Here is a 23,553-nt window from a genome sequence, read left to right on the forward strand (position 1 = left end):
AGGTACAAGTTTGGTAGCAGCACAGGGAAAACTGCTGGATGGGCCAGATCAATTATATTACCCATCACGTCCCTGGACATTTTAGGCAGGAATATTTCCCTCTTTCCAGTAAGATAGAAAAGACTATAAATTTATTTTCTCTTCAGGTCTTGTTTCAAGTGTTAGATGTACTCACCTTTTTTACCAGTAGGCAGACGTGATGACCTTGGATAGAACGACTGTACATTGATGCACAAGAATCAACACGTTCCACAACTATAAAGAAAGCAGTTCTCATTTAATGGGACAACTTTTTAACACGGGATTTGCTTCTCATAAAAAGAAGTTACTGCTCTGCCTGGCTTCAAGGAATACAATTTTCTATCAAGTGAAAGGAAGATGTCAGGGTTAAAATGATGTACGTGCCTGTCTCCTCCTGGCTCCTATCTGGGATGTTTTGCAGTAGTGAGGTTAATTACTTGTCTTCCAAGCAAGCTGAAGCTGCAAAGGTTTTGTGGCAAAGACATTGATCAGGATGTAGATCTCTTCCCCAGAAATGCTCTCAACAAGGCAGTGCCTAATGCATATGCGAGAACATGATGAAACAGCTATTTGGTTTTGCTTCACCCAGTACGTGTGTTTTAATTAATTTAGAAACTCTTATCAGTCCAAGCTTGAATAGCTCTCTCCCCTCCTTAGTGAAACAAAGCATTAGGGGAAAGAGGTATGATGAAGCACTGAGATCAAATACAACCTCCAGAGAACAGCTACAGCCCTAACTATAAGCAAGCTGCTCCCGTGATACCTGCCATGAGCCTTGCCAAACTGGAGGAAAGCCCCAGGGACCCAAGGAGAGCTCACTTTGAAAAGCATGATATGCTTTGAGGATACGAATGCATTATAGAACTGGCAGCAACTCCTCTCCCGATTTTACTTAATCTGGATATCAACTGCTTCTGCCATTGAGGCCATCGTGTGTTGCACTCACCAAGCACAACAGGAATTTCTGCATCCAAAAGACTCACCTGAAAAGTGATGATGAAAACAGATCTTTGCCAGTAGATGTTGGAAAGAAATGCTAATTCCATCTACTTTAATAGAACTCATGTGTAGATCTCCAGATTCTAGAAGCTTGGCAAAAGCATCACTGCAAAACAGGAAGGAAAGTAAATACTTGTGCTACAAAGTCAAGTGAGATCTGTTATTTAGCCCCATGCAGACCTCAAGACATCTCAGGATGAGGAAGTTTAAGTACTACCAAGCTCTAGGAAAATGGGTTTAGAGCAAACATGGGAACCAGACTGCACTAGAGTATCCTATGGCCTCAACCAGAGTTACTTCCACACAAGCTGTCAGCCTACATGGCATATAGCTCCTTCTTCAGAGTCACTTGAAACAAACCACTAGCCCTACTTTAAGTCAAACATTAAAGAAGATAACTGAACTGTAACCAAACCAATCAAACCAAACACGCAGCCAAAGTCAGAAGCATGCTGTGTATCTTGCAGACATAGCCTGCAGCCAAAGCTCAGCTTCACATGGGCTGCAAAAGCACCGATGTTGTGAGGTGCCCCCTAAATGGCACTTACCTATAGCAAGGCGTCGTGATCAAGTATGAAGCGCAACTGAAGTGCAATTTGAAATCTAGTTTTTCATGGGTTGAACCTTCATCATTCTGCAACAGGTCAAAGGAAAGGAGATGAATGGGAGCCTCAAGGCAGCAAGAGGAGGCACCACCCCCACCTACCAAACAGGCACAGATGAGACTTTTAAGGCTCAATTCCCCTTGATATACCCTGGGGTGGGCCTGAAGGATCAGTCTGAGGATGACCATCACGCTGCAATATCAGGCCACTTAGAGACATGATTTGGGCAGATGGGTTAATACATACACCTAGAGCAGGTAACGGACACAACTGGACAGATCTGGCTCCATTTTCAGTTGTGTCCTGCTGAATGAAATAAACTGAGCAGACTGAATTTAAGCTAACACTTCAAGATCTGCTTTCATTGTTCACAATTGGCCAAAAATAAACTAACATTTTCCAGGTTCTGAGGTGCTAAAAATAGAACTGGTATACTACTTACTTTTTAAGTAAGTTTTTTAAGTAAGTTTTTTACTGGTATACTACTACTTTTTAAGAAACATAAAATGGAAGTATACTCAAATGTTCGCAGCTGTCTCCATTCACTTTCTTCAAGCTGTTCACACAGCTACTTCATTAATAATTTTATTGAAGAAAAAAATTAGAAACCCAGATGATAACCTACAGACCAGGCAGATACTTATTAAACAATGCCTTCACATAACATCACCCTTGCTCTGGGTTTCTATCCTTATTAATCTCATCTAATTCTTAGTATTTTTCCTGCCTTGTGCCAGATAGCACTATCCAGCTGATCTTTGGGTAGCTGATACCAGAAGAAACATCTCTCTCTAGCTGGTTATCCTCCTCTCCCCTGGCAAATGCATCACTGCAGTGATTTTCTAGCTGACAATGTGGCAAATGTTTCAGGCTGCGTTGCTCACACTGCCAGGAATGACAATTTAGGACATGCTTATGCAGTATTCAGGACACTCTTCGCACAAGATGTCATGTAAAAATACTTCTCATAGAACAGAATGGGCTGGTGCAGCAGAGATGAAATGATGCCTAAGAAAAGCTCTAAAGCAGTGCTTTCCACCCAAGTCAAGCTCCCTTATGCAGTTCCAAAGGAAGCAGAAGCACAGAGTTTAAAAAGCTGCACTTACTTTGACTATAAAGGACAGTGTTCCTTTTAACTTCTGAGCCATAACAATACTCTGAAGTGTAAACACAAACTGGGCTTCATTAGAGATTCCTAGCATGAAGAAAGGAGAGGGAGAAGTCAGGTCAGAAAACGGCTTCCATATCTAAGTAATGATTAGAATAAACTGATCGGTAACAGCTAAGCTTTATGCACTATTTTTGAACCAAGTTTGAAGTTTTCCATGTAGTCAGAAGACTAAGCACAATTCCTTTTGTGAATTAGCAGTGTTACAGCAATTAACTCTTGGGTATCTGAGGAGCAACACTAATGACTGGCTTTTGGTTGAGGTTACAGAGAGTTCCTGGGCAAGATGTGTCACAGTGGCAATCCATTTAAACAATCTGTAACTGGAAGACTTATAGCTCGCCAAGTGGTTTTCAGAAATAATGTTTTTGTGTTTTTCTTTTAATATACAAATCTCTGTCAAGAACTGCCATAGAATCAAAAAGAAAAAAAAGATACCCTACTCCCTGCTGCTTTCCACAGGGGCAGGGGGAATCAAAACACATTCTAATGTCACTAAATCCCAGAGAACTTCTGTGAGCTGTTCCAGTACTCAAATTAACTCTTTGGGAAGGAAGTGAAATTCAAAGAAGTTGAGTCATAGTACTATTTATGAAGGTATTATCCCTAGTCTCAGCAACTCCTATTTATTTAGGGCTCAGCTCCCTATCCAAAAAAGTAGGTACTTATAAACTTCCCATGCATATTGCCTGTACCATTAAAACAATGGATCAACAGCTTCAGTATAAAGCCAGTGTGAATTCTACTAGTTCAAGAACCAGTGGGAAAGAAAGAGGCCTATAGTCTTCTTTCTTTTTACATCTCATAGCAAATCCCTCATGAAGTTGGGATTCTTGCAGATGGCCATGCTGGCATGTTCAAAGTTGTACCAGCCTGCAGTCACCAGAAAAAAGGAACTTGGACAGTTGGACTCCCAGTCCTATGTTACAGGTTTTGCTCTTGCTGTACAGAAGCACCTGCATTTATAGCCTTACTGTAAGACAGCTTATACTCTCCAGCGAATTGTGTGAAAGCCCACTGAACACCCAGGCAGAAACACAAGCCTTTCTGGAAAACAGCAAGTACCAATAAGTTCAAAGAGTACTTTCCACAGGAGGGCAGTGCAGGACCAGACATACTCCAAGAGTGTTGTGCAAAGCTGCACATACCAGGGGGTAGTTGGAAGGGCACAGGTATTCCATCATGTACTGATGATCCTTCCGGTCGGAGCATTTTAGTGTTGAGAGAGTCCAGGACATTTAATTCCATGCTCTTAAGGAAGCTAGTGCTTTTGTTTTCAAAGATAACAGAGACAGTAACTTGACTATCATTCTGAAGGTTTCCTTGAATATCGTACGTCTGCAAATGAAGAAAACATCATAGGGAAGATTCAGAAGCTTCACACAGCAGAGCGCCAGAACAGAACACACCATCAGAATATGGCAAGCTTCAAAGAGAAGATAATTCAGTACAACTGTAGGATAATGCAAAGCATATTGGTGATCAGCTCCACAGAACTGCTAAGTAGTGGGAAAAGATACAACTGAAAAACTTGTTCTAGAAGACAACCAAAAGAATGTGGATTGAGCCTTGTTAGCTTTCTACATCCTAGGATTTACATGGTTCTTTAATTACAGGTCTACAAAAGCTCACTATATTACCCTCAGAGTATTCCCTTCCCTTAGAAAACACAAAAGAAGTAGTTATCTGAATTTTAATGCCAAAAAACTCACCATTTTAATGTATGGATTTTCAGCAAGAAGGCGGTAACTGGACATAGGCTGAAAAGAAAGAAGTCACAGTTACAATATATAGCGTAACTAATTTCTCTGAAGAGAACTGACATTCTTTCCCCAAAAAAACGGTTTAACTTCTGTCTTCTTCCTAAGGCAAGAGCTGCCAATGCACAGCTACTCACTGGTAGTGGTTCATCATCTAGTGTTCCATTCTGCACTGATTCTGTTGCTTCCTCCTCACTGTGATGCTTCTTTTTGGATTTCTTTTTATCCTTGGATTTCTCTTCTTTCTCTTTCTTGTGCTTTTTCTTCTTGTGCTTGGAGGATTTCTACCAAGAACAAGAAACTATAATAAATCCTTACAGAAACCTCTGTATGTCAAGCCATTACAACATGACCCCCCTACCAACCCTGCAACTCTAACTTCTCAATCTATGCAACCTTCCAGCCAACTGCATAGCTTCCTACCGCTGCAGAAACCTGAAATGGAGTCCTCATTCCTTACAATAACCGTTCTGTGTTGAGTCCCAGTAAACCCTCGCTCCCAGCTCAGATACCAATGCCTTAGCCAAAAGCAGCCTGGGATTAGTGGAAGGCCAAATATTTTTTTGACTGTTTGAAAGCTCAGCTTTAGAACTGCTAGCTGACCCTTCCTCAGGGAACAACCAAACCTCTTACTATGAAGTGTATAGAACTCCTCAAGGGTGTTAACATCCCACTGCACACTATTTGCAGATGAATACACCGAATAAAATGCTGTTGGTAATTCCTGCATGCTTATTTATGAGAAACAGGAGACACCAGAAGAATATAACTAAGGGTGTCAGCCACTTAGACTGCTTACCTTTCCTTCATCTTCCTCCTGCTGCTCTTCCCTTTCTTCCTTTTTTACCTCTTCAGGTTCAGCCACAACAGCAGCACTCACTTCAGGCCCGCTCTGAGTAGATTATCAGAAGGATTATGACACTAATGGAACATAGTTGAAAGAGCTGAATCCCACAACAAGAGAAACCATAACAGTGACACCCATCCCCTTACCCCTCCAAAAAACTGTTACTTTGACAGTTACATTAGACTAAGGTGGTATAAAGGCTTTCACTATGTCACTGAAACCTGGCAAACATCATCACTTGAGGACAAGATACAAAAGAATTCCTCCAGGGAATCAGTCCCTTTATATTTCATGTCTCTTCCTGTAAAGTCTTCCATCAAAATTCATTAGTTTTTCTTTCAGACTATGTCTCATCTCTAATAATATTGCTAGTGTCTAGTTCACACCAAGAAATAAAACTACAGGTTAATATAGTGTTAAAATCCACAAAGCCTGGCCTGCAGCTGCATCTGTATTTCTATCCACTGATCTGCACAACAGAGTGAGCTTAAAACTTCCCATTACAGTGTCCAAAGTACAGAGAAAAGGTTTCATTGCTTCATAGCAGTATGTTGAGGAGATGAAAGCTATCCTTCTCTTCCTTCCTGCAGTATGACACAACACTAATATCACAGCTAAGATGCAACTGTAAGAAAAGTTTTCCTGTGACATGGTACGATGTCTACCTGTGGCTGTGTAGTGGAAACAGGTGGTGGAGCAGTGGAGAGCCAGAAATCCAAGTCTTCCCCCTGAATTTCAGAAGAAAAAACATTATGGTAGTTTTGGTATCATTCTAAAATAAATAAATAAATGTATGTTAATACCTTAAATTTTCATGGAAATGCATCTCTCCATAATGCATCAAATATGTTGCAATATATTTAGGAGTAAATAATTCAAGGAGCTTAACTTCACCTTTTAAATACATTTCTAAACCTGGCCATAGCTGATAGTAACCACAAGTTACAAAGAACACTGGCTGCATCTTAAAGAAAACCTGCATTTCCGCAGAGTGGTTAGCATAGAGGATACTTCTGCATTCAGAAGAACTTGCAACCTACGTAGGTTTTATAACTGAAGGATTAAGTATATGGGGACAGGACGCAGAACGAAGGTGAGTTACAGATGTTCTGCTAAAGAAACTTCCCAATTTTAAAAATAAAGGAAAACATCAGTTTTTGGAAACAGCTTCCAGATTAGATCTGCAAGATCTCTTGCATAGGCTACTGATTGCTGAATTCTAGTAACTTACACAGTTAAGTAAAAGTTATTTTTATTAACAGAAATCTTTAAATACATTCTTGCAAGGTCGTAGAAGTTTAAGGAGATAAAAGGTAAAAATGTTCAGCTGTTTGAACTGTCAAACGTGACTGTTCCCAAGCAACAATCAAAACACAGCAGTAGATGTGGCCCATAACAACAGTTTCTAAAAGAATACAAGTCTCGAAGAATTACCTTTTTCTCCTCTTCTTCCTCTACTACCTTTTTCTCCTTCTCTTTCTTCTTTCCTTTGTCTCTCTCCTTTTCTCTGTGTTTCTTTTCCTTCTTTTTGGGTTTCTTACTCTTCTCTACAGGTGGAGCTTCTGAGTCTGGTGACTTCAGGGTCTCCGCATTTCTATGTCTCTGCACTGGCAGCTTCTCACTGTCTGCTAAGGGCCTTAAAAATACAGAGAACATTATTAGCCTTCTGCAAAGATAACCTGAGTTAAGGGAACCTATCTGCTGAACTTCCAAGAAAAGCTTTATTTTGTTTAAAAAAGAGTTGGGCCCTGAAATCTAAATCAGCACATACACCTTAAGTTTATTTATGTAACTGCAGATACTGCCCTCGAGGATTAGAAGTTGACAGGAACACCTTCAAGGTGACTTGACAGCCAAGCCCTTGCTAAAACCTGATCACTCCAATAACAACTATAGTCTTGCAGGCTGAGTAACACCTACAGAAGGATACATACACATAGCATTATGCTGCATTTTTGTGAACTCAGTCTTAAAGTAAGACCAAAGATGTGAAAACAGGTGGAAAATTACACATGGCTCAAGCAGCCCTTGAAGGGCATGTGTTTTTTTTTTTTTTTTGGTGTTATCTATGAATAGACCACTGACTAGAAGTGAATTTTAAGCAGTTAATTGCTTAAATTTGGATGATTATGCTATTAATTTGTACTCTACCATTACATTCAAAAAAAAGTTGCATTTAATGTCAGATATTTGTTTCCAAGAAGTATGACTAGTAGCTCAGATTTACACTGTATCCAAAATCCATTACTTAGGGAAAAAAAGCTACACAGGAATTTGTCTATTCTTTCCAAACACTGTCCATAAACCAATGAACAAAAGTTGGCTGACTGCTTCTTTTTTTTCTAGAGCTTTTGCTTAACATGGTTTTTTATATTTGAGCAGCAAGCACCAGCTCAAAAAGATATCCAACAGTCTTATCTGTCTTAATCTTTTGCTTATATTGTATGAAGAGCCAAGCCTGATCAATTTAAAACAAAAAAACAACTTTGAAACAGAGACTGTAGTGGCAAGAAGGACCCCATTCGTTTGAACTGTAAGCAAATCTCATCTTTAAGCTATTTGACACATAACTGTACAGGACCAGGGATCACTGCTGAAAGTCAACAAGGAACAGACCTGCACAAATTTGAGGGTCAAGGATTTCAATAGTTTCATGACCCCTCAAGACAAAGAAGGTCAAGCACTTAGCAGTATAGTCTTACCTGGAAGGCTTCCCTGAAACCAGACTGCATGTGAGCGTGACACAGACATAGCAGTGCAAGCACAGAAAGAAAGAGAGAGGACAGAGACATGAGAAAACATGACAGGAGAGCACAGTGACTCACATGAAATGGAAAGAGAATGGATGGGAACAATACAAAAGCCCCAGAATGCCTCCTACAGCCTAGCATTCAGAAACTGCTCCACTTAATTTTTTCCTATGCTGTTGAGGCTTCCAAAGCAAACACAAACTAATATCACAAATTAATTTTCTTTTATACATTTGTCCTTTGCAGACTCAAAGGGGAACGTGACCAGGTGATGAAGAAGTTCCTCATAAACTGCTCTTTCACTTTTAAAAAATGCTACATTCTCCCCCCTCTTTTTTTTTTCCCCAAGAGTGCCATGGTACCAAACTCCTACAGGTTCCTACAGAACTGCAGAGAATGGCACAGAGCTTCCAGTTGTTGTATCATAAAGAGGAAGAGGCAGACAGACTACACACGCACACATGTGCCCTCAAAGCCTTCAAAGCATTATAGGAGGCATCCATGGACTATAAAACAGCAATTATATTTAGCATTGTGATTCTGTAAGACAGCAACTAAAAAAGTCTCCACGTGCAGTATTTAACAGACATCTTCTAGCTATCACACAGCCTGCAGGGTATCAGGGCCTGCTGCACTGCTGCTATTACTGTAAGCAACTCCAGTAGCTGCACAGGAACCAGACTCTGGCCAAAGTTGCATACAATCCAGTAGTATTAAAATATTTTTCAGTAGTGGCACTACACTGAAGGTCCACAAGGCAACAGAGATGCTACAGACCGGCTGTTAATGCTCAAATTATCACAACACAGTATACATGCTTATAAGTACATACATACAGCAGATCTGAGATGAACACAGATGAATGTAGATCACATTCAGTGCAAATGCACGTTGAATCAGAGAGCTTGGTACACCCAAAAGCTCTAATTCACTTCTTTCTGATTCTAGCGACACTTCCTGTGCTTTCACATTCTATTTGGTCACACAAGATGTTTTTTCACCCTTTCAAAACCCCTTTATTTCAGCATCTGAGGTTTTACCATCTATGCTTCAGTGGGAACCCAAACCTGGATGATCATCTGAGGTTACATTTAAGACATGGAGAGAAACTGAAGTCTCTTCACATAGTGGACCATAGATAGTGTCTGTTTAGCCTCGGACTAGTCCTCATGCATTCTGGTTAGTAATTAAGTAAATTCACATACAAAACTGTCACTTACTTATCCAGATCTATATCAAGTGCCTTATATGGATCGTTGGGATCTTTGTCATCCTCATCACTGGGCAATGCATTCTGCAGGAAAGAGAAAGAGACCATCCACTGAAGAAGTGAATGAACCCCAGGCAACTTCAAAACTACACCCCTCGGTGCAGTTTTTCAGATTGCTAACCACGGAATGGGCCAGCTTGCAGTCAGGCACAGTAAGTTATAAGAACAGTGAGTGTACTTTAATGCAACGTGTAGTTACAAGATTAATTTAGAACAGAAAGCCATTCTTCACAAACTGCAGGATCTGAATCGCTGCTGTTTAGTTTTGATTAACATAAGTTTTCGGAACAAATACAGATTGCATCACTAGCATGTGCAATTAATTACAATCAGCTGCAAAGCTGCTGACTAGACAGCAAGTTAATGTCAAAGTGGAGCAGTAGAGCATAATAAATGAAGTGACTATTTGGAGAGTGTTATTTTTATAGCAGAGATGCATCTTGTTTTTTTTAATAGCTTCAGTGGCAATTTTTGTCTTTTTGTACACAAAAAGACAATCATTTCTCCCCCTGGAAAGAACAGCTTACAGCCATCTCAATCGGTCATTTCTTAAACAGCTTTGCAAGAAGTCAGAGCTCTAACTGCAACAACACAGGCTAGCTGGCAATTCTTGGGTAAAATCTCCTCAGAAGAGCACAAAGTTAATCAACTGACCTCTGGCATCTCCTCTGTGATGATATCTACATGGTGAGCCGGAGTGATATCCTCCTCACTCTCTGTGTGCAAAGAGTTATGGCGATGATGCTTTCCTCTCTTCTCCTTTTTCTGCTTTTTCTTCTTCTTGTCTTTCTCCAGTTTCTGTTTATGCCTTCGCTCTTCTTCCAGTTTCACATACTGGTCAGACATAGGCATTCCTGCAGAGGAAGACAAACTGCTTTCAATCCACATGAACACTGATCAGTCCATGAACCTTGCTTCTTAGTGTCTCAGAATTAGGACAATCAGCACTGCCTTACACTTCGACATCTCATACAGCCCTTCTAGCAGCAACTTTCCTGCTGCACTCCATCTCTCCCCGAAAACAGGAGAGCAGTATTCTGCTCTGATTCTTGTTTGTCTACATTAAATGGATTACAAAGAGGGGCTAAATATGCACACTTTTAACTAGAATTGGTGTTATGGATATACTAATACTGACAGTTTTCCATACTTCTGGAAAATGCTTTGCTATGCAAACTTCAAGTATTTGCCCTTACAACTTATCACTTTCAATTTACAACAGTAACTTTAACAACAGTATATCAAATTAATTGTTTGAAGCTATTTTTGTTATTTTAAAAAACACTAAAATCATATCCGTACCATTAGACTCCACTTAATGTCTCCTGATCACCTTCTGTCCTTTAAAGCATTCCCACGCTACAGACTTGGCTGTACAACATACTTAATCACAGAATTACTTCTAATGCTGTCTTGAGAGCAAGTGGACTCAGACCACAAAGTACTCTTTTCTAAGAAATGTTAGTTAAGGAGAACCATTTAGGAGTCTAATCAAAGCATGCTCCTTGTACTTAAAAATTAAGTTGTTGTTGTTACTTTTGCTTTAAAAAAATCTGTAATTGATTTTAAATATTAACTGCACTTACCTGGAACTTTTAAGGGGACAGAGAGGTCGATCTGGACCACAGGTATATGTTCCACACCTGGAGTATCTTGGTATCGCTGGGAAAATGAAAATTTATGTTCTGAGCATTGCCAGATCTATATAAATAGACACGTTACATTACAAAACAGCAAGCAGTTTAATCCTTTAAGCGAACATTTTAAGGATAGGAATGGAATAGCTCAGTACTAAATCCTATCTGGTAGCAGGATGTATTTTAGAGCTAACTGATAACTAATATAACACCCTGCCTCTAACTACAGAGCCTTAACCCTGCTACAGCCACAGAAAAGGCTTGTTGCAACTCTGACGAAATTTTGGTTTATGTTTTACTGACAATAACTTGCCACTTCTAAAGAAGTTTATAGGTCTAGGCTGAGGAAAATGGGGCAGTCCTTAGGACAGAGGGAATAAGACAGAATCTTTCCCTGAAAAAGATGGCAAAAAAGCCACCACAACCTTTTGATCCATGAACACTCAGTGTGTTTTAAGGGGAACATGTTTCGGTGTGGATGTTCACTACTAACCTCAAAGTGTTTATTCACTCTCTCCAGCGCTCTTAATGAAGTGCCTGGCAATCTGAACCCTGAATCCATCAACCACAGTTGGGACAAACTACCTGCACAGGAATTTGTGACATAAGGGCAAAGAAGAAAAGTTTCTTTGCATCTTTTAGAGTCTTGTTGCTCAAATCCAAACACCGGGCATTCCATGACAAGTTAAAGATTGTTACAAGCTTCTCTGCAATGGGAGCTGTGAAAGTCACCACTTTATTTTTTAACTGGAGGTCCACTGCAAATCCACAGAAAGCTGGCTGCTCTTGTGCTATTTTGGTCATTTGCAACTTTTTCAACACAAATAAGGCCTATAAAAATAGATGTATGCAGTCACTCCAGTTGCCATACTAGTAAGCGACCCTAACTGCAGTAGAAATAATCAGAAGTGTCTCAATGGGAAACTGCAGCTCTGGCATCCAGAGACTTCACACACTTATATGAGAGACCAGCAGAAGATTTTCATTTGAACTCACCTTCTGTGGGGAAGGAGAGCTTTTAATATAAAATGGGTTGTTTGCCTGCTCTTGTTTCCGGGCTTCTCGACGCTAAAAGAAAGAGTGTAGTTAGAACGTTTGCTTACAAGCAAAGAGAACTAAGAGGCATCAGAATGCAAAAGCGTGATCTCCCTTAGTATTTGGAACACTGCTTAACTACTTGCAAAAATACTACAGCATAGTAGCTGAATTATGATAAACCATGAGTAATGAGACATACTAGGATACAACTTTAAATACTGTTATTGCTGTAACTGATACTCCTTAGAAAATCCTTTCTTTGCCTTTTGATTCTAGGCTAGATAACTTTGTTAAGACCAGATCTGGATGGCAATGCAAACATTTCTGTTTTCATTTTCACAGCTTGGAGGAAGAAGTGAAGATTCTTATCAACAAAAAGTATTCTCTAAGGAAACAGAAAACGTCTGAAGTAGGAAAGGTGCTATCACTACTGAGAACAGACACATTACAGTAGTTCACAGAAGCTGCTGAAGTCCATGAGCAAAGGTGCTGCCTCTTTTTGCCGATATAGAGCACTAAGTAACACAAGTACACCAATGAAGGAGATAAGTAAGAACAAGTAGTTGCAGAGCTCGGGGCAAGTGTTCATCTTCAAGACCCTGTACTTCAAAGTGAACTGCATTACACAGTACAGTTTTCAGGTCAGATTTTTACAAGAACTCAAAATTCCTAACAAGGAATTTTTATATCTTCCTTCCATTTGGACAAAATAAGAAAGCCACACTTCCAGGAGCACCTGATATTGGATGTATTCCACAGTGACTACAGATACTTCTGTTCAAACACGTGTTTTGTTCACATCAAATCATCAGATTTCCAGAGCTGTAGAAAGCAGTCTGCTTCTGACTACAAGGAGAATCTAAAACAGCAGTTACAACTGTTTTATTAACTCAGTTCAATATTACTATTGAACTAAGTACCAAAAAAAAGCATATTAATGTTCACTCACTCTGGCCAGTTCTTCTTCATCTATTTCTGGCTGTCTGTGCCTGGAATGCCTTTGTTCCTCATCATGAAAAATTGTTTTGGGCTTTTCATCTTCTGACTCACTGTCTGATGGAGGCTCATTGATCCAGGCATCAAGGTCCAAGCTGGTAAAAATTACAGTAAACACAAATAGCTAGACTAAGTACCCTTGAGTATTTCAGTTTTTCTAGTCACAAACTTATCTTTACTATTTAAGATTTTGGAAGTTCAAATAAAGCACTGCAAGCAAGAAAGAATCTTACCCCTCTGGAACTGGGACTTTCTTCTGTGCTTTAGGAGCGACAGGGTTCAGCTCACCAGCAAACAGTGCAATTACTTCCTCAGCTACAGGCACTTCTTTTATTTGTAGCTTCTGAATGTATTTTATTAGTTGCAAAATACAAGAAGCCTAAGAACAAATGCAAAAGTAATTTCAGAACAAATATTTAGAAACTGACCAAAAATGAACTCCAACTGAAGTCAGCTGAAGATAACTGTAGTGACTACTGCCATAAGGGAATTAAAAGAAGCACCATACTACTTCTAGCTGTGTCTAATTTATTACTGATTTCAATAGACAAACCAAAATACAGCTGCCTCTCTCCACCATAGCATATAATGCTATTTACCTGGCTTTAAAAAACGCTTTTCTAGAACAAAGTACATAATAGACTGGATTTTCAGAAGGTATTTTACGTGTCCCCGTCCCCCTGCTTTTAATGAAAAGAGCGCATCAGAAACAAAGGTTTAGGCTTAACAGGGAATAAGCAGCGGGGCTGGGTTGAGGAGTCTGCAGTCCCTTTTTCCCTGCTAAGCCTGTACGGTTTAATGAACACACTTGTGACATTGCAAAGCATATATTGCCTGCACAGACCCTCTCTTACTCTCCATTTAGATCATGCCAGCACACAGCATTTTTTAAAATCAATGAATGCAAATCTGCCTGTACTGCTGAATTTATCACATCTTACTATAAAGTAACCATTTGCTCACTCTTAACCTTTATCACATGCAAAAATAAAAAAGTAAGTTTTCCATGTAAGCCTGACAAAGTAAGCAAATCACTGTAAAGCCTCAAAAATTCTATAGCGTTTTCTAAATACTACAGTTATTGGTCTTTCATCTGTCACTTTCCACCCTGTGATAGTTTCTGATAGAGGCAGGGGCAAGGTGCTTTAGAACACAACTACCCTGTGTATCCACTAGGAATTAGTATGTATGGCAGCTCTTTTTGGTTCAATGGGTACATCACAAAAATCACTGCAGTCATCTTGCAGCATTCTGAATTGTGATCTTGGAAAATGGACTTCACAACACGTTCAAGTCCTAGATCACAATTCTAAAACAAAATTGTTTTGAATTAAGTTCTTGCAAGCAGCCTTTGGAGGTGATTTTGATCTAGAATTAGATCTAGGCTCTGACACAAAATGTTACTCTTACCGCTCTTCTAGTTCCAAGGTGCCTTTTCACTGAGTTACAAAAAGCACAGAATACAAACATCACTCTGATAACACTGGCTTGTATAAAATGTGCATGTCCACAAAAAGTGAGATGTGATCCAATACAAATGAGTCTTTGTACGATAAATTCAAAGATAAGTTTGTTCTCTTACCCTCTCCTGAACTTCTAGATCTGCACTCTGTACGAACTGAGGCAAGCGCTCAATCATCAGCTGTGTAATTTCCTGAGCTGCTTCCTTTTCCCCAGATTGTTCTTTCTGCTGTAGGATAGATGCATAGAGCTTCACCATGTTCTGGACGTAAACTGCCTGGATGTGGCCTGGTAGAGTTGTAACTTTAGGCCTCAGCATTGCTTCTAAAGTTTGGTTTGCTTCCTCAAGGTGTCTAAAAAGACAGAGTGAACACATGAAAGACAATAATTGAGCAACTTCAACATTTTGTCAGTCTTCATAAAGAATTTTTCGAAAACCTCTGTTAAAGTACAAAGTGTTGCAGAAAGACAAGTGAGACTACAAATACATAATCATTTGCTCTCTGCATCTTTTCCCCTTTCAAATGACAGCAGTAACATGATATAGAGGAATCCACAACTTTATCCTTTTAAAGAAGGGGGAAGGGGAGGGACACCTCAGCTTCCACCTCTACAGTTTCAGTATTTTCTCCATTAACTAAGCGTTGCACATTACGTGCAACTGCACTGACAACCTGGGACTAGCAGCCCAGGTACTTTTCTGCCATTCTGTACTTCACCACTGCATCAGTGAGGTGGTATTTCCAACCAGTTACTGAACAAAAGTAAAATGTGGATGCCCCATCTGTGGAAGTGCTCAAGTACAGGTTAGATGGGGCCCCAGGCAAGCTGATCAAGTGAGTGGCATCCTTACCCATGGCAGGGGTAGCTGGAACTAGATGTTTAAGGTGCCTTCCAACCTAAGCCGTTCTATGATACAATACCATGGTACGTCCAATTTATCAAAACGAAGGCTAGGTAAAGCACGTGTGCATGCACACTCAACCAAGAGACGAATATATCTAAGATAAAAGTTAACGTTGACACAACACTAAAGATTGTGCTACTGCTGGTACAGACCAGTTTGGGACAGAAATAATACTTCTCACTCTCATGAAAAGCAAGCTCTGCAAAAACCTCTCACAGGCAAAAGAGGAAGAAAAGCAAGAAAAAAACATTTCAGTCAAACAGGCTCACTGGATACTTTCCCTGTTATATAATGATAAAAGTCTAACCCTATTTAAAGAGTTCAATCACTGGCTTAATGTCTTGACTGCTTACATCCACAATCATGCCTTATTGTATGAGTGGGCAGGAATACAGAGGAAAAAACAGATACTCAAAATGAAGCATCTGTCTTGAGTAGAGGAATCTCATGGGGCGAAGGAACAGGAAAGAAGCAATCCTTTTGTTAGTAATAAGGGTGCACATTCTGAACATCCTTCTCTCAAAAAGTAGTTTTTAATGATCTGAATCTGCGTCCGAGAGAAGCTGTTCAAAGTGTCATCCCAATTGCACTTACTCAGAGAATTCCCCACATATCCAAGCAGCAGCATAAAGCACCTCACAGATTCCGTTCCTCTGGGTGTTGCTGGCTATGAGATGAGCGTTGTCCAAAAGCATAGCCATCTGAGAAACTGCAAATTTACGAATAGCTTTAACTCTGATAGCTACATCTAACATCTGAGCTGCTATAAGATGCCCATGTCGTGTGCCTTCCAATCGGGTCAGTTCCACCAAGATGCTTATGTACCTACAAAAAGCGAAAGGGACACAATTTCATTAATGGACAATCACGCATCGCCACTGCTGACCATTTCGAATTTGACACAAAACCACTGACCATTCAAAGTTCGTGATGTATTGGTAATTGGACTGACTACAAATATCTATGATTTTAGTCAGCAGCTCATCCCGGTACGTTGTCCCTTCCGCTTTATCCACATGAATCATCAATTTCTTCACTATCTCCATCAAGTTCTTCTTCGAAACCTGTTAAAGAGTTATCGGAGGGTTGAACCAAAAATAAGCTATTTACTGTATGGGCAAATTCTTTTAATTCCAGTAAAGCAACTGCTAAACTCTTTGACGGACCTATGTTATTGTGTTAACGAGAAATCAGAACCAAAGGCAAAGACCCCCCCGAATGGAAAACACTTTACTACAAAAATTGTACACACAGTCCTTTCCACAGATCAAGTGTTCTCACCACAAGGTTGCCCCTGTAGCCTATGCACACTTTATAAACTGCTCTGCACAGCTGCAGAACGTGTGCACAAAGCTGGCTGCACACAAAAACAATCAGAATGAAATTCCGTATGTCATTAAGAAGGCATAACAAGACTGAAAGGGCAAATTTGACAGAGAAGCAGCTTAAAGCTGCCTTTTCAGAGTGCTCCAGACTCTTTCCCATTCTTTGTATAACTTATGTCAACCCCAGCTGTCGTGTGCTGCAACGTGGACTGCAATGCAGAAGAACAGTGACTTATCCCAGTATGTCCACAGCCACTTTCCACCTAGAGGAAGGAACAGCGAGTTCTTAGGCCTTCCGGGTGACTTCCATAGTGCCTGAACTCAAAGTCTTTCCACAGTTGGAATGTATTTAAAGCCCTCGTATGCTGTACCAGAGCTTTTATTTGCAAGAAGTGCCAGAAGAAGTTTGGCAGTTATTATCACAATGCTACTGAGGAGAGAAGAAGAGAAAGGTGTGTGTTTTTTTGTTTGTTTTTTAAATATTAGTCTCCTAAACAAGGGGTCACATGGGCTGGAAGGGAAAGGAAATAGGTGCTGAAACATACCATGCCATACAGCAGATCTAAAGCTCTAAGACGGATAGACTCATCTTTGTCATCCAAACATTGGAGAATGAGATCCTTGTGAGACTGAACTGACTTAGGATGTGTTTTCAGGATTTTGGACATAGCTAACAATCCCAGGTATTTCACTGTGAAAGACAAAATAAAACTTCTTTCCAAATATAGAAATACTGTTGTGTTGCACATGAAAACTTAATATTGACTGCTTTTATTTACACCAACTTTTACATGTTCAAATAACTCTCTCTGATGAGGAGGACCATTTTTGAGAAACAGCACATCGCAGATTTTCCTTCATTTTATAATCCCCCCCGTACCCATAGTTCATAGTCATCACAGCCTTCTTGCACTTCAAGCTTTATCATTGATTTAAAAATATTATTTAACATATAGAACCTATGGGTTTTGAGAGCTGGCATCCTAAGATGAACACAGCTTAAAAAGCATGAAGACGACAAGACTGGTGTATTAAGCAGAAGCCCTGTTCTCAGTGGAAAAAAAGGCAGGAAAACAGGTCAAGAAAAGCTTTTGCACAAAGAAGGTTTTTACAATGTTCTTTGTAGTCACCAAAAAAGCAACCATTCCTACATTTTATTATTATGCTTTCACTACAGAATAGCCCTCACTACTCTGCAAGCAGGAAGTTTATAAAAAGGGGTAGGAAGAGAAGTGTTTGAGATTTTCAAGACCACAAGCAGTAGTAATAAGTCATCTGTTTTAAAAAAAGCTCCTTATAATAAATGTTCAACATCAAAAATTATTTCCACATTACAAAACCAGCAGTTGCTTACAACATATCAGGCACTATAATAATGAGTAAGCTATTTGGAGCAAACTCATTGCTCTAAGACTGCTGCAGTTTCCCCCCAGTGACTGGTTGCTAAAAGCTTCCATGCAGACAAGCAACATACTTACAGTTCTGGTCAGAATCTTCTATCAATATTCTTAACTTCTGTACACAAAGCTGGGAAAAAGAGACCATGCTTATTATAAGCCTCAAAAATCTAAATTAAACTGTTTGTAAAGTTTACTCAATACACAGAGGTGGCTAGAGCACACAAGGAAGCATCCTAAGGAAGACTTGCAGCCTCTGGTAAGACAGACTTGTTGCATTTACAGATTTCAGAACAGAAGGAACAGAGTTCTTATGATTGCATTGATACAAAATGAATAAAACAGAAAACCTTTAGAGGAGGGGAATTTGCATATTAAACCAAAGAAAATAACAGAATTTATATCAGAAATGCTTCAGTCTGTAGGATTCCACCTATGTGAGAGCTCTTCAGTGAGCTATTTATTGCTTTCACAAAGGAACGTAATCCAATTTCTCCATAGCATTTGGTATTACACAGTAGAGCAGAACAAGTAACACCCACCAGAACCCAAACAGTGTTATACCTGGATGCTAGCGCTGTGATTAGGCATCCCAGAGGATAGCGAGATCAAAACTGAAATAAACAAACAGAAGTTTCAGGTACTATATTCTGAATGAATATAACGTAACACAAAGGTCAACAGCTAGCTCAGCTCGCAAGGAAAGATAAGTTTTTGTTGTTTATCTTTTTGGTGAGCTAGGGAGGAGAGAAGGTTGTAGTTCTTATACTTTATGAGAAGTAATAAATATCAGGACAGGAAAAAAAAATGTAAAGGCATGAGCTGTTGGAACAGCCAGGTCAAAGCTGCTTTATATTACACTTTGTTCTCATTAATGTGTATTTTACTGATATCACACAGCAGTCATGGCTGTAAATATGTCACCAGCTACGGCACAGATGAATTTAAGTGTACATTTCCCTAACATAATGAAATGCAGCAATGGATCCTAGAGTTTATATATTTAAACTAGAGTTTTTCATCAAGCCAGCAAGAGACTCAAGGCTAAATCAGCTCCTGCCGTTGATCACATTGGACATTTGTAAAGCAATGACAACATGCAACCCATGGCAGGAAAGGTGGTGGTATCTTGTTAACTACTGTTGTCACCTAGCACGTCCATGCCAGCACAATCCTTTACCAAGCCAGTAACACAAAGTGACCTTAGTGACTAATAAGCGCAGTGGCATTTTACTCTCCATAATCCTGCAGAACTACATTTCTGGGAAGGAGTGTGGATAGTAGCTTTTCAGGCCATGCAGGGAACTGGCAGGTGCAAGGTGCTGCTCTGATGCAGATACTCAGCTCCACATTCTCCAAATTCAAGTTTTACACTACAGCCCCTTAGCAGGCCTCCCTGAGGTGATCTTAGCGAGTGAATTTCCCTCTGAACCACAGATTCAGGACAAGAGGGAATGGCCTCAAGTTGCACCAGGAGAGGTTCAGGTTGGAAATTAGGAGACATTTCTATTCAGAGAGAGTCAGGCATTGGAACAGGTTGCCCAGGGAGGTGGTGGAATCACCGTTCCTGGAGATGTTTTAGGAAAGGCTGGACCTGGTTCCACCTGGTTCACCCACTAAACCATGGACCATGCACCGTGGTTTAGTGGGTGATATTGGTGGTAGAGAGATGGTTGGACCAGATGATCTTGGAAGACTTTTCCAACCTTAATGGTTCTATGATTTACCCTATTTTCTCTCAGGAAGACACCCTCTTATCCACAATGGAATTAGCCTCAGTGCTATTTTTTTCCTCACCATCATAACTTCATCTTGCATTTCCCTGATGGGATCAGGGAACATGAAGCAAGTGACAGGTCACCATTTCTTTGCACAGATCCAATGCAGTACGTTCCTGCATCATTATCCCTTGGAGAATCCCAAACTACCCATGAGACAGACATACGGCCAAATTGTGGATATCAACAACCCTCTGCTTCCACACGAGGGCAGGAATGTGCCAGGTCTCAACTGGAATACCATGTTACCCCATTTTGCCTTAGTTTCTTTCTCCATCCCAAGTAGTGAGTTCACATCCCTTCCCCGCTCAGAAATGAACGTAAACTATAGATCTATTATTTCAGTGACCTCATTCAAGGAATTGTACCAAGTCTACTTTATTTCTCCAATTCCACAGCTTAAGAAAATAGCTTACTATTTTTCCTCACATAAGAAAATGTCGTCAATGTTTCCATGAGACATTGATCATGTTCTTGATTTTATTGCTGCTGGCATATTTCAGTTCTAACAACACTTAGGAGCTTGAATACAAATAACATATAAATTACATAAAATATAATTACTCATCGTTAGTGCTTTGTTTTAGCCTTTAGCAAACAAAACATAGCTGTAATAACTTAGCCTCATCTACTGACAACAAAGGATTTCAGTTACAGTTATGTAGTGAAAGAGATCACTGGAAGTTTGCCAAGCGATTTAATGTGGTTATAGAAACACATTAAGTTAAAAAACAGTCACAATTAATTGATGACAAAGTTCATCATGGTCTTTCTAGGTCACAAATTTCAGTTCTCACCTGCTATTACTGTGTTCACACATTCATATAAGAGAGACATGGCTGAGGTGCTGAAACAGAAATCAAGTGTTTTAAATAGGGAATAAAGCCATCACATTTTGAAGAGTTGTCAGCAATATCTTGGAGCTAGTTAACACCTTTAATTACACAGGAAATTGCCAGTATTCTGTTCCATATACCTCCCAAGTAGAGGAAATGATTCTCACTTATAAATAGGAGGGAGGCAGTACAGCTGGCTACTGAAAGGAGGGGAGGGGAAAACAGCTGATTCTGCAGTCCTCTCCTTGACTTCCAAAACAGAATGTAGCAGAGATGGATTAAGTCATTTCTTCTCTGAGAAGATGCAAGTAACAGTACTGTAACAGGAGGGATAAGGAAGGAAGCGGTTACTCAAAATCTCAGTCCCAGTTTCAGAGCACTGAACCAATCTTGTCCAAGGATCAAATCAAGTCCTCTGCCCAAGGTCAAAAATTCACGATAAGAAAAGCAGATGGACAACCTCCAGGTCTCTCTCCCAAAGAGAATGAGTCATGCATGAACAGCAGACTCTTGCTCATTTCTACAAGCCAGCAACGTATTTTCAAATGTCCTATTCCACTCCAAACGTAAATTCAAGAAAGTTGTCAGTTGAACTCTCAGTAAGTACAGTGAGACTGAGGATTTCACTTACAAAAACTGATTTATACGATGGAAACAGACACAAAGTGCCCCCCAGCCATACAGCAAACCTCACAAGTAACAAAGGACTGCTTCCGGAGAAGCAGGTCTGCAAAGGTAATGAGCAAACAGCTCTGGAGGCAGCAGTCACAAACTACTCCTGCAAAGGTCACTCAGCACATGGTACCCATGACTCTGGCATGCTCAGAACTGGGAGAACCACTTCTGCTCTCTATGCATTTTGTGGTAGGTGGCAGGCTGTTTGGCCTTATGCATGTGTGATATGAGACCCAAAATGACAGACAACGGAAGCCAATCAGAACAGGATTATGTCCTCAGAAATAATGAAACAAATAGCTACTGTGGAAGTTGGAGAGGACACAGACAGGACTGAAGACATTCTGTTCATCTTGCTGCTTTTTCTAGCGAAGTACTGCTTCTAGTGAGTTTGTATGTATGCATCACTGTTGCAAAAACTCTCCTTAGTTGTTTGGATGCAAGCCTTCTGGCTGGTCTGCTCAGAACCAGCCTTACAAGCAGTACTATGAGGATGAAGAGAAAGTGTTTGGCTAGAGCTCCCTCTCACTGCTACACAGATATCTGTTTTAAATTTTCTCATTCTCGTTCATCCTCATGCTCTGCCACATTAAGAGAAACTGATCTTAACCTTTGGTAACTCCAACATAGTATGACACTTTCCATAACTGGGAATATGTATTTATTCCTTCCTCCTTTCTGAGTTTAGTTCAGAATTAGATCCAAAACAATAATACAAACCAGCTTTAACACAGCACAAAGGTATCTTCAAATTTCTTTATCTAACTGCACTTCCAAAAAAGTCAAGAGTCAAACGTGCAGATGAACAGAAGAGGCAAATACACAGCTTTTTTTTTTTTAAGGCACAGTTTTTTTGTGTGTACTTGTTTAAATACATGCACCAAAGTAATCCCTGGCTTAAAATGAGTGAAACCGAAGCATGCAAGCTTCTGAGAAATTCAAGACAGCCCACACCCAAAGGCTTTCATTAGGGTATTTTATCTCAGTCAAGTTTCTTAGGAATAGTCTTAATATTACTGCTTTGATACTGAAACCAACACATTCAAGCTCAGGAAGAAGTTCAGAAATGCATCACTAGACCTAGCTACTGACCTACCTAACACACACTTTACCAATCCTGAATAAACAAAGTAGCATTTGTTATACATACCTGTGTATGAGGTTGGTCAGAGGCTCAATTAGTTTCTTTCCCAGCCTAGGTTCTAATGGAGTAAGAGCACCAAACTATTTTAAGGAGTACAAACAAGAAAGTGAATTAATACCTGGTTTTAAGCAACATAAAAACATTATTTAAACTACAATTCATTATATTTAACTAAGCTATATTAAAGTATTTTTTTTCTCTAAGTTCACAAATACTAGAAGAGATTCCTGGTTCGTTTTTTAATTAGAATTAAAGGTAACTATACCTACAAGCAAGAAAACTATTTTCATACCCAACACAGTTTAATGAGGATCCCAATCCTGTAAGCATAGGTAGAGGATACTTGCCAGTTTTATAATTTTAATGAGAACCCAATTATTGGTTGACGATGTCATCAACTTGAAAAAGAGTGGAGCAAGAGAAAGGTAGTTCTTGGGATTGCGTCGAGCCAGCTCACAAATAACATTTACTGCAGCAGACTGCACACCTGGGAAACAGAAGTGAGAAAAGCAGAATTCTCATAAATACTTTAATTGTAATTGAAGTTTCTGGTGCAGAACACCCAGAACAAAAGCAGTTAAACATTCAGACTTGCATATTCCAAAAGGAATGGCTCAGCCTCATTACCAGTGATGAGGTAGTGAACTAAACATAGGAATGCAAGACAAACTCAGAAAGGACATTATTTAATTTTGGCTGCTTTCTAATATATTAAACTATGTATCTGCTTTGTGCCCACTATCAGACAACAGGACACTGACATTCTCCTCCCCTCCTTGCTGTAGATAGCTCGTTTGAGGGACACAGACAACAAAAATTAAAATCATTAACCTTATCCACCATAAAGTTTCAAAACACTGCTTCTTTAAAATGTATTATTTAGACATTTTTAATTAAACCAGAAAAAGAAAATCCTTAAACAAGATGACTGAACAAGTT

The 23,553-nt window shown here is 39.7% G+C and overlaps 1 protein-coding gene across 1 annotated transcript in view; it reads right to left on the reverse strand.

Annotated features, from left to right (window-relative positions):
• Nucleotides 1-23,553, reverse strand: part of AP3D1 (adaptor related protein complex 3 subunit delta 1) — a 58,783-nt gene that overhangs the window by 16,799 nt on the left and 18,431 nt on the right. Inside the window, exons 7-31 of the mRNA XM_040537931.1 lie at nucleotides 22,962-23,101; nucleotides 22,621-22,694; nucleotides 20,757-20,806; nucleotides 18,746-18,795; nucleotides 18,263-18,311; nucleotides 17,330-17,475; nucleotides 16,375-16,523; nucleotides 16,054-16,284; nucleotides 14,674-14,905; nucleotides 13,325-13,470; nucleotides 13,045-13,186; nucleotides 12,054-12,125; nucleotides 11,007-11,082; nucleotides 10,075-10,274; nucleotides 9,371-9,444; nucleotides 6,835-7,036; nucleotides 6,066-6,128; nucleotides 5,353-5,445; nucleotides 4,691-4,837; nucleotides 4,506-4,553; nucleotides 3,942-4,131; nucleotides 2,732-2,820; nucleotides 1,569-1,654; nucleotides 1,005-1,126; nucleotides 176-255 (exon numbers count right to left, since the gene is read on the reverse strand). Of these exons, the coding sequence (XP_040393865.1) occupies nucleotides 176-255; nucleotides 1,005-1,126; nucleotides 1,569-1,654; nucleotides 2,732-2,820; nucleotides 3,942-4,131; nucleotides 4,506-4,553; nucleotides 4,691-4,837; nucleotides 5,353-5,445; nucleotides 6,066-6,128; nucleotides 6,835-7,036; nucleotides 9,371-9,444; nucleotides 10,075-10,274; nucleotides 11,007-11,082; nucleotides 12,054-12,125; nucleotides 13,045-13,186; nucleotides 13,325-13,470; nucleotides 14,674-14,905; nucleotides 16,054-16,284; nucleotides 16,375-16,523; nucleotides 17,330-17,475; nucleotides 18,263-18,311; nucleotides 18,746-18,795; nucleotides 20,757-20,806; nucleotides 22,621-22,694; nucleotides 22,962-23,101 (2,951 nt within the window). The remainder of the gene's footprint in view (nucleotides 1-175; nucleotides 256-1,004; nucleotides 1,127-1,568; nucleotides 1,655-2,731; nucleotides 2,821-3,941; nucleotides 4,132-4,505; nucleotides 4,554-4,690; nucleotides 4,838-5,352; nucleotides 5,446-6,065; nucleotides 6,129-6,834; nucleotides 7,037-9,370; nucleotides 9,445-10,074; nucleotides 10,275-11,006; nucleotides 11,083-12,053; nucleotides 12,126-13,044; nucleotides 13,187-13,324; nucleotides 13,471-14,673; nucleotides 14,906-16,053; nucleotides 16,285-16,374; nucleotides 16,524-17,329; nucleotides 17,476-18,262; nucleotides 18,312-18,745; nucleotides 18,796-20,756; nucleotides 20,807-22,620; nucleotides 22,695-22,961; nucleotides 23,102-23,553) is intronic.

This window comes from Cygnus olor, chromosome 26 (assembly GCF_009769625.2).
Source record: "Cygnus olor isolate bCygOlo1 chromosome 26, bCygOlo1.pri.v2, whole genome shotgun sequence".
In the NCBI taxonomy this organism is placed as follows: domain Eukaryota; kingdom Metazoa; phylum Chordata; class Aves; order Anseriformes; family Anatidae; genus Cygnus; species Cygnus olor.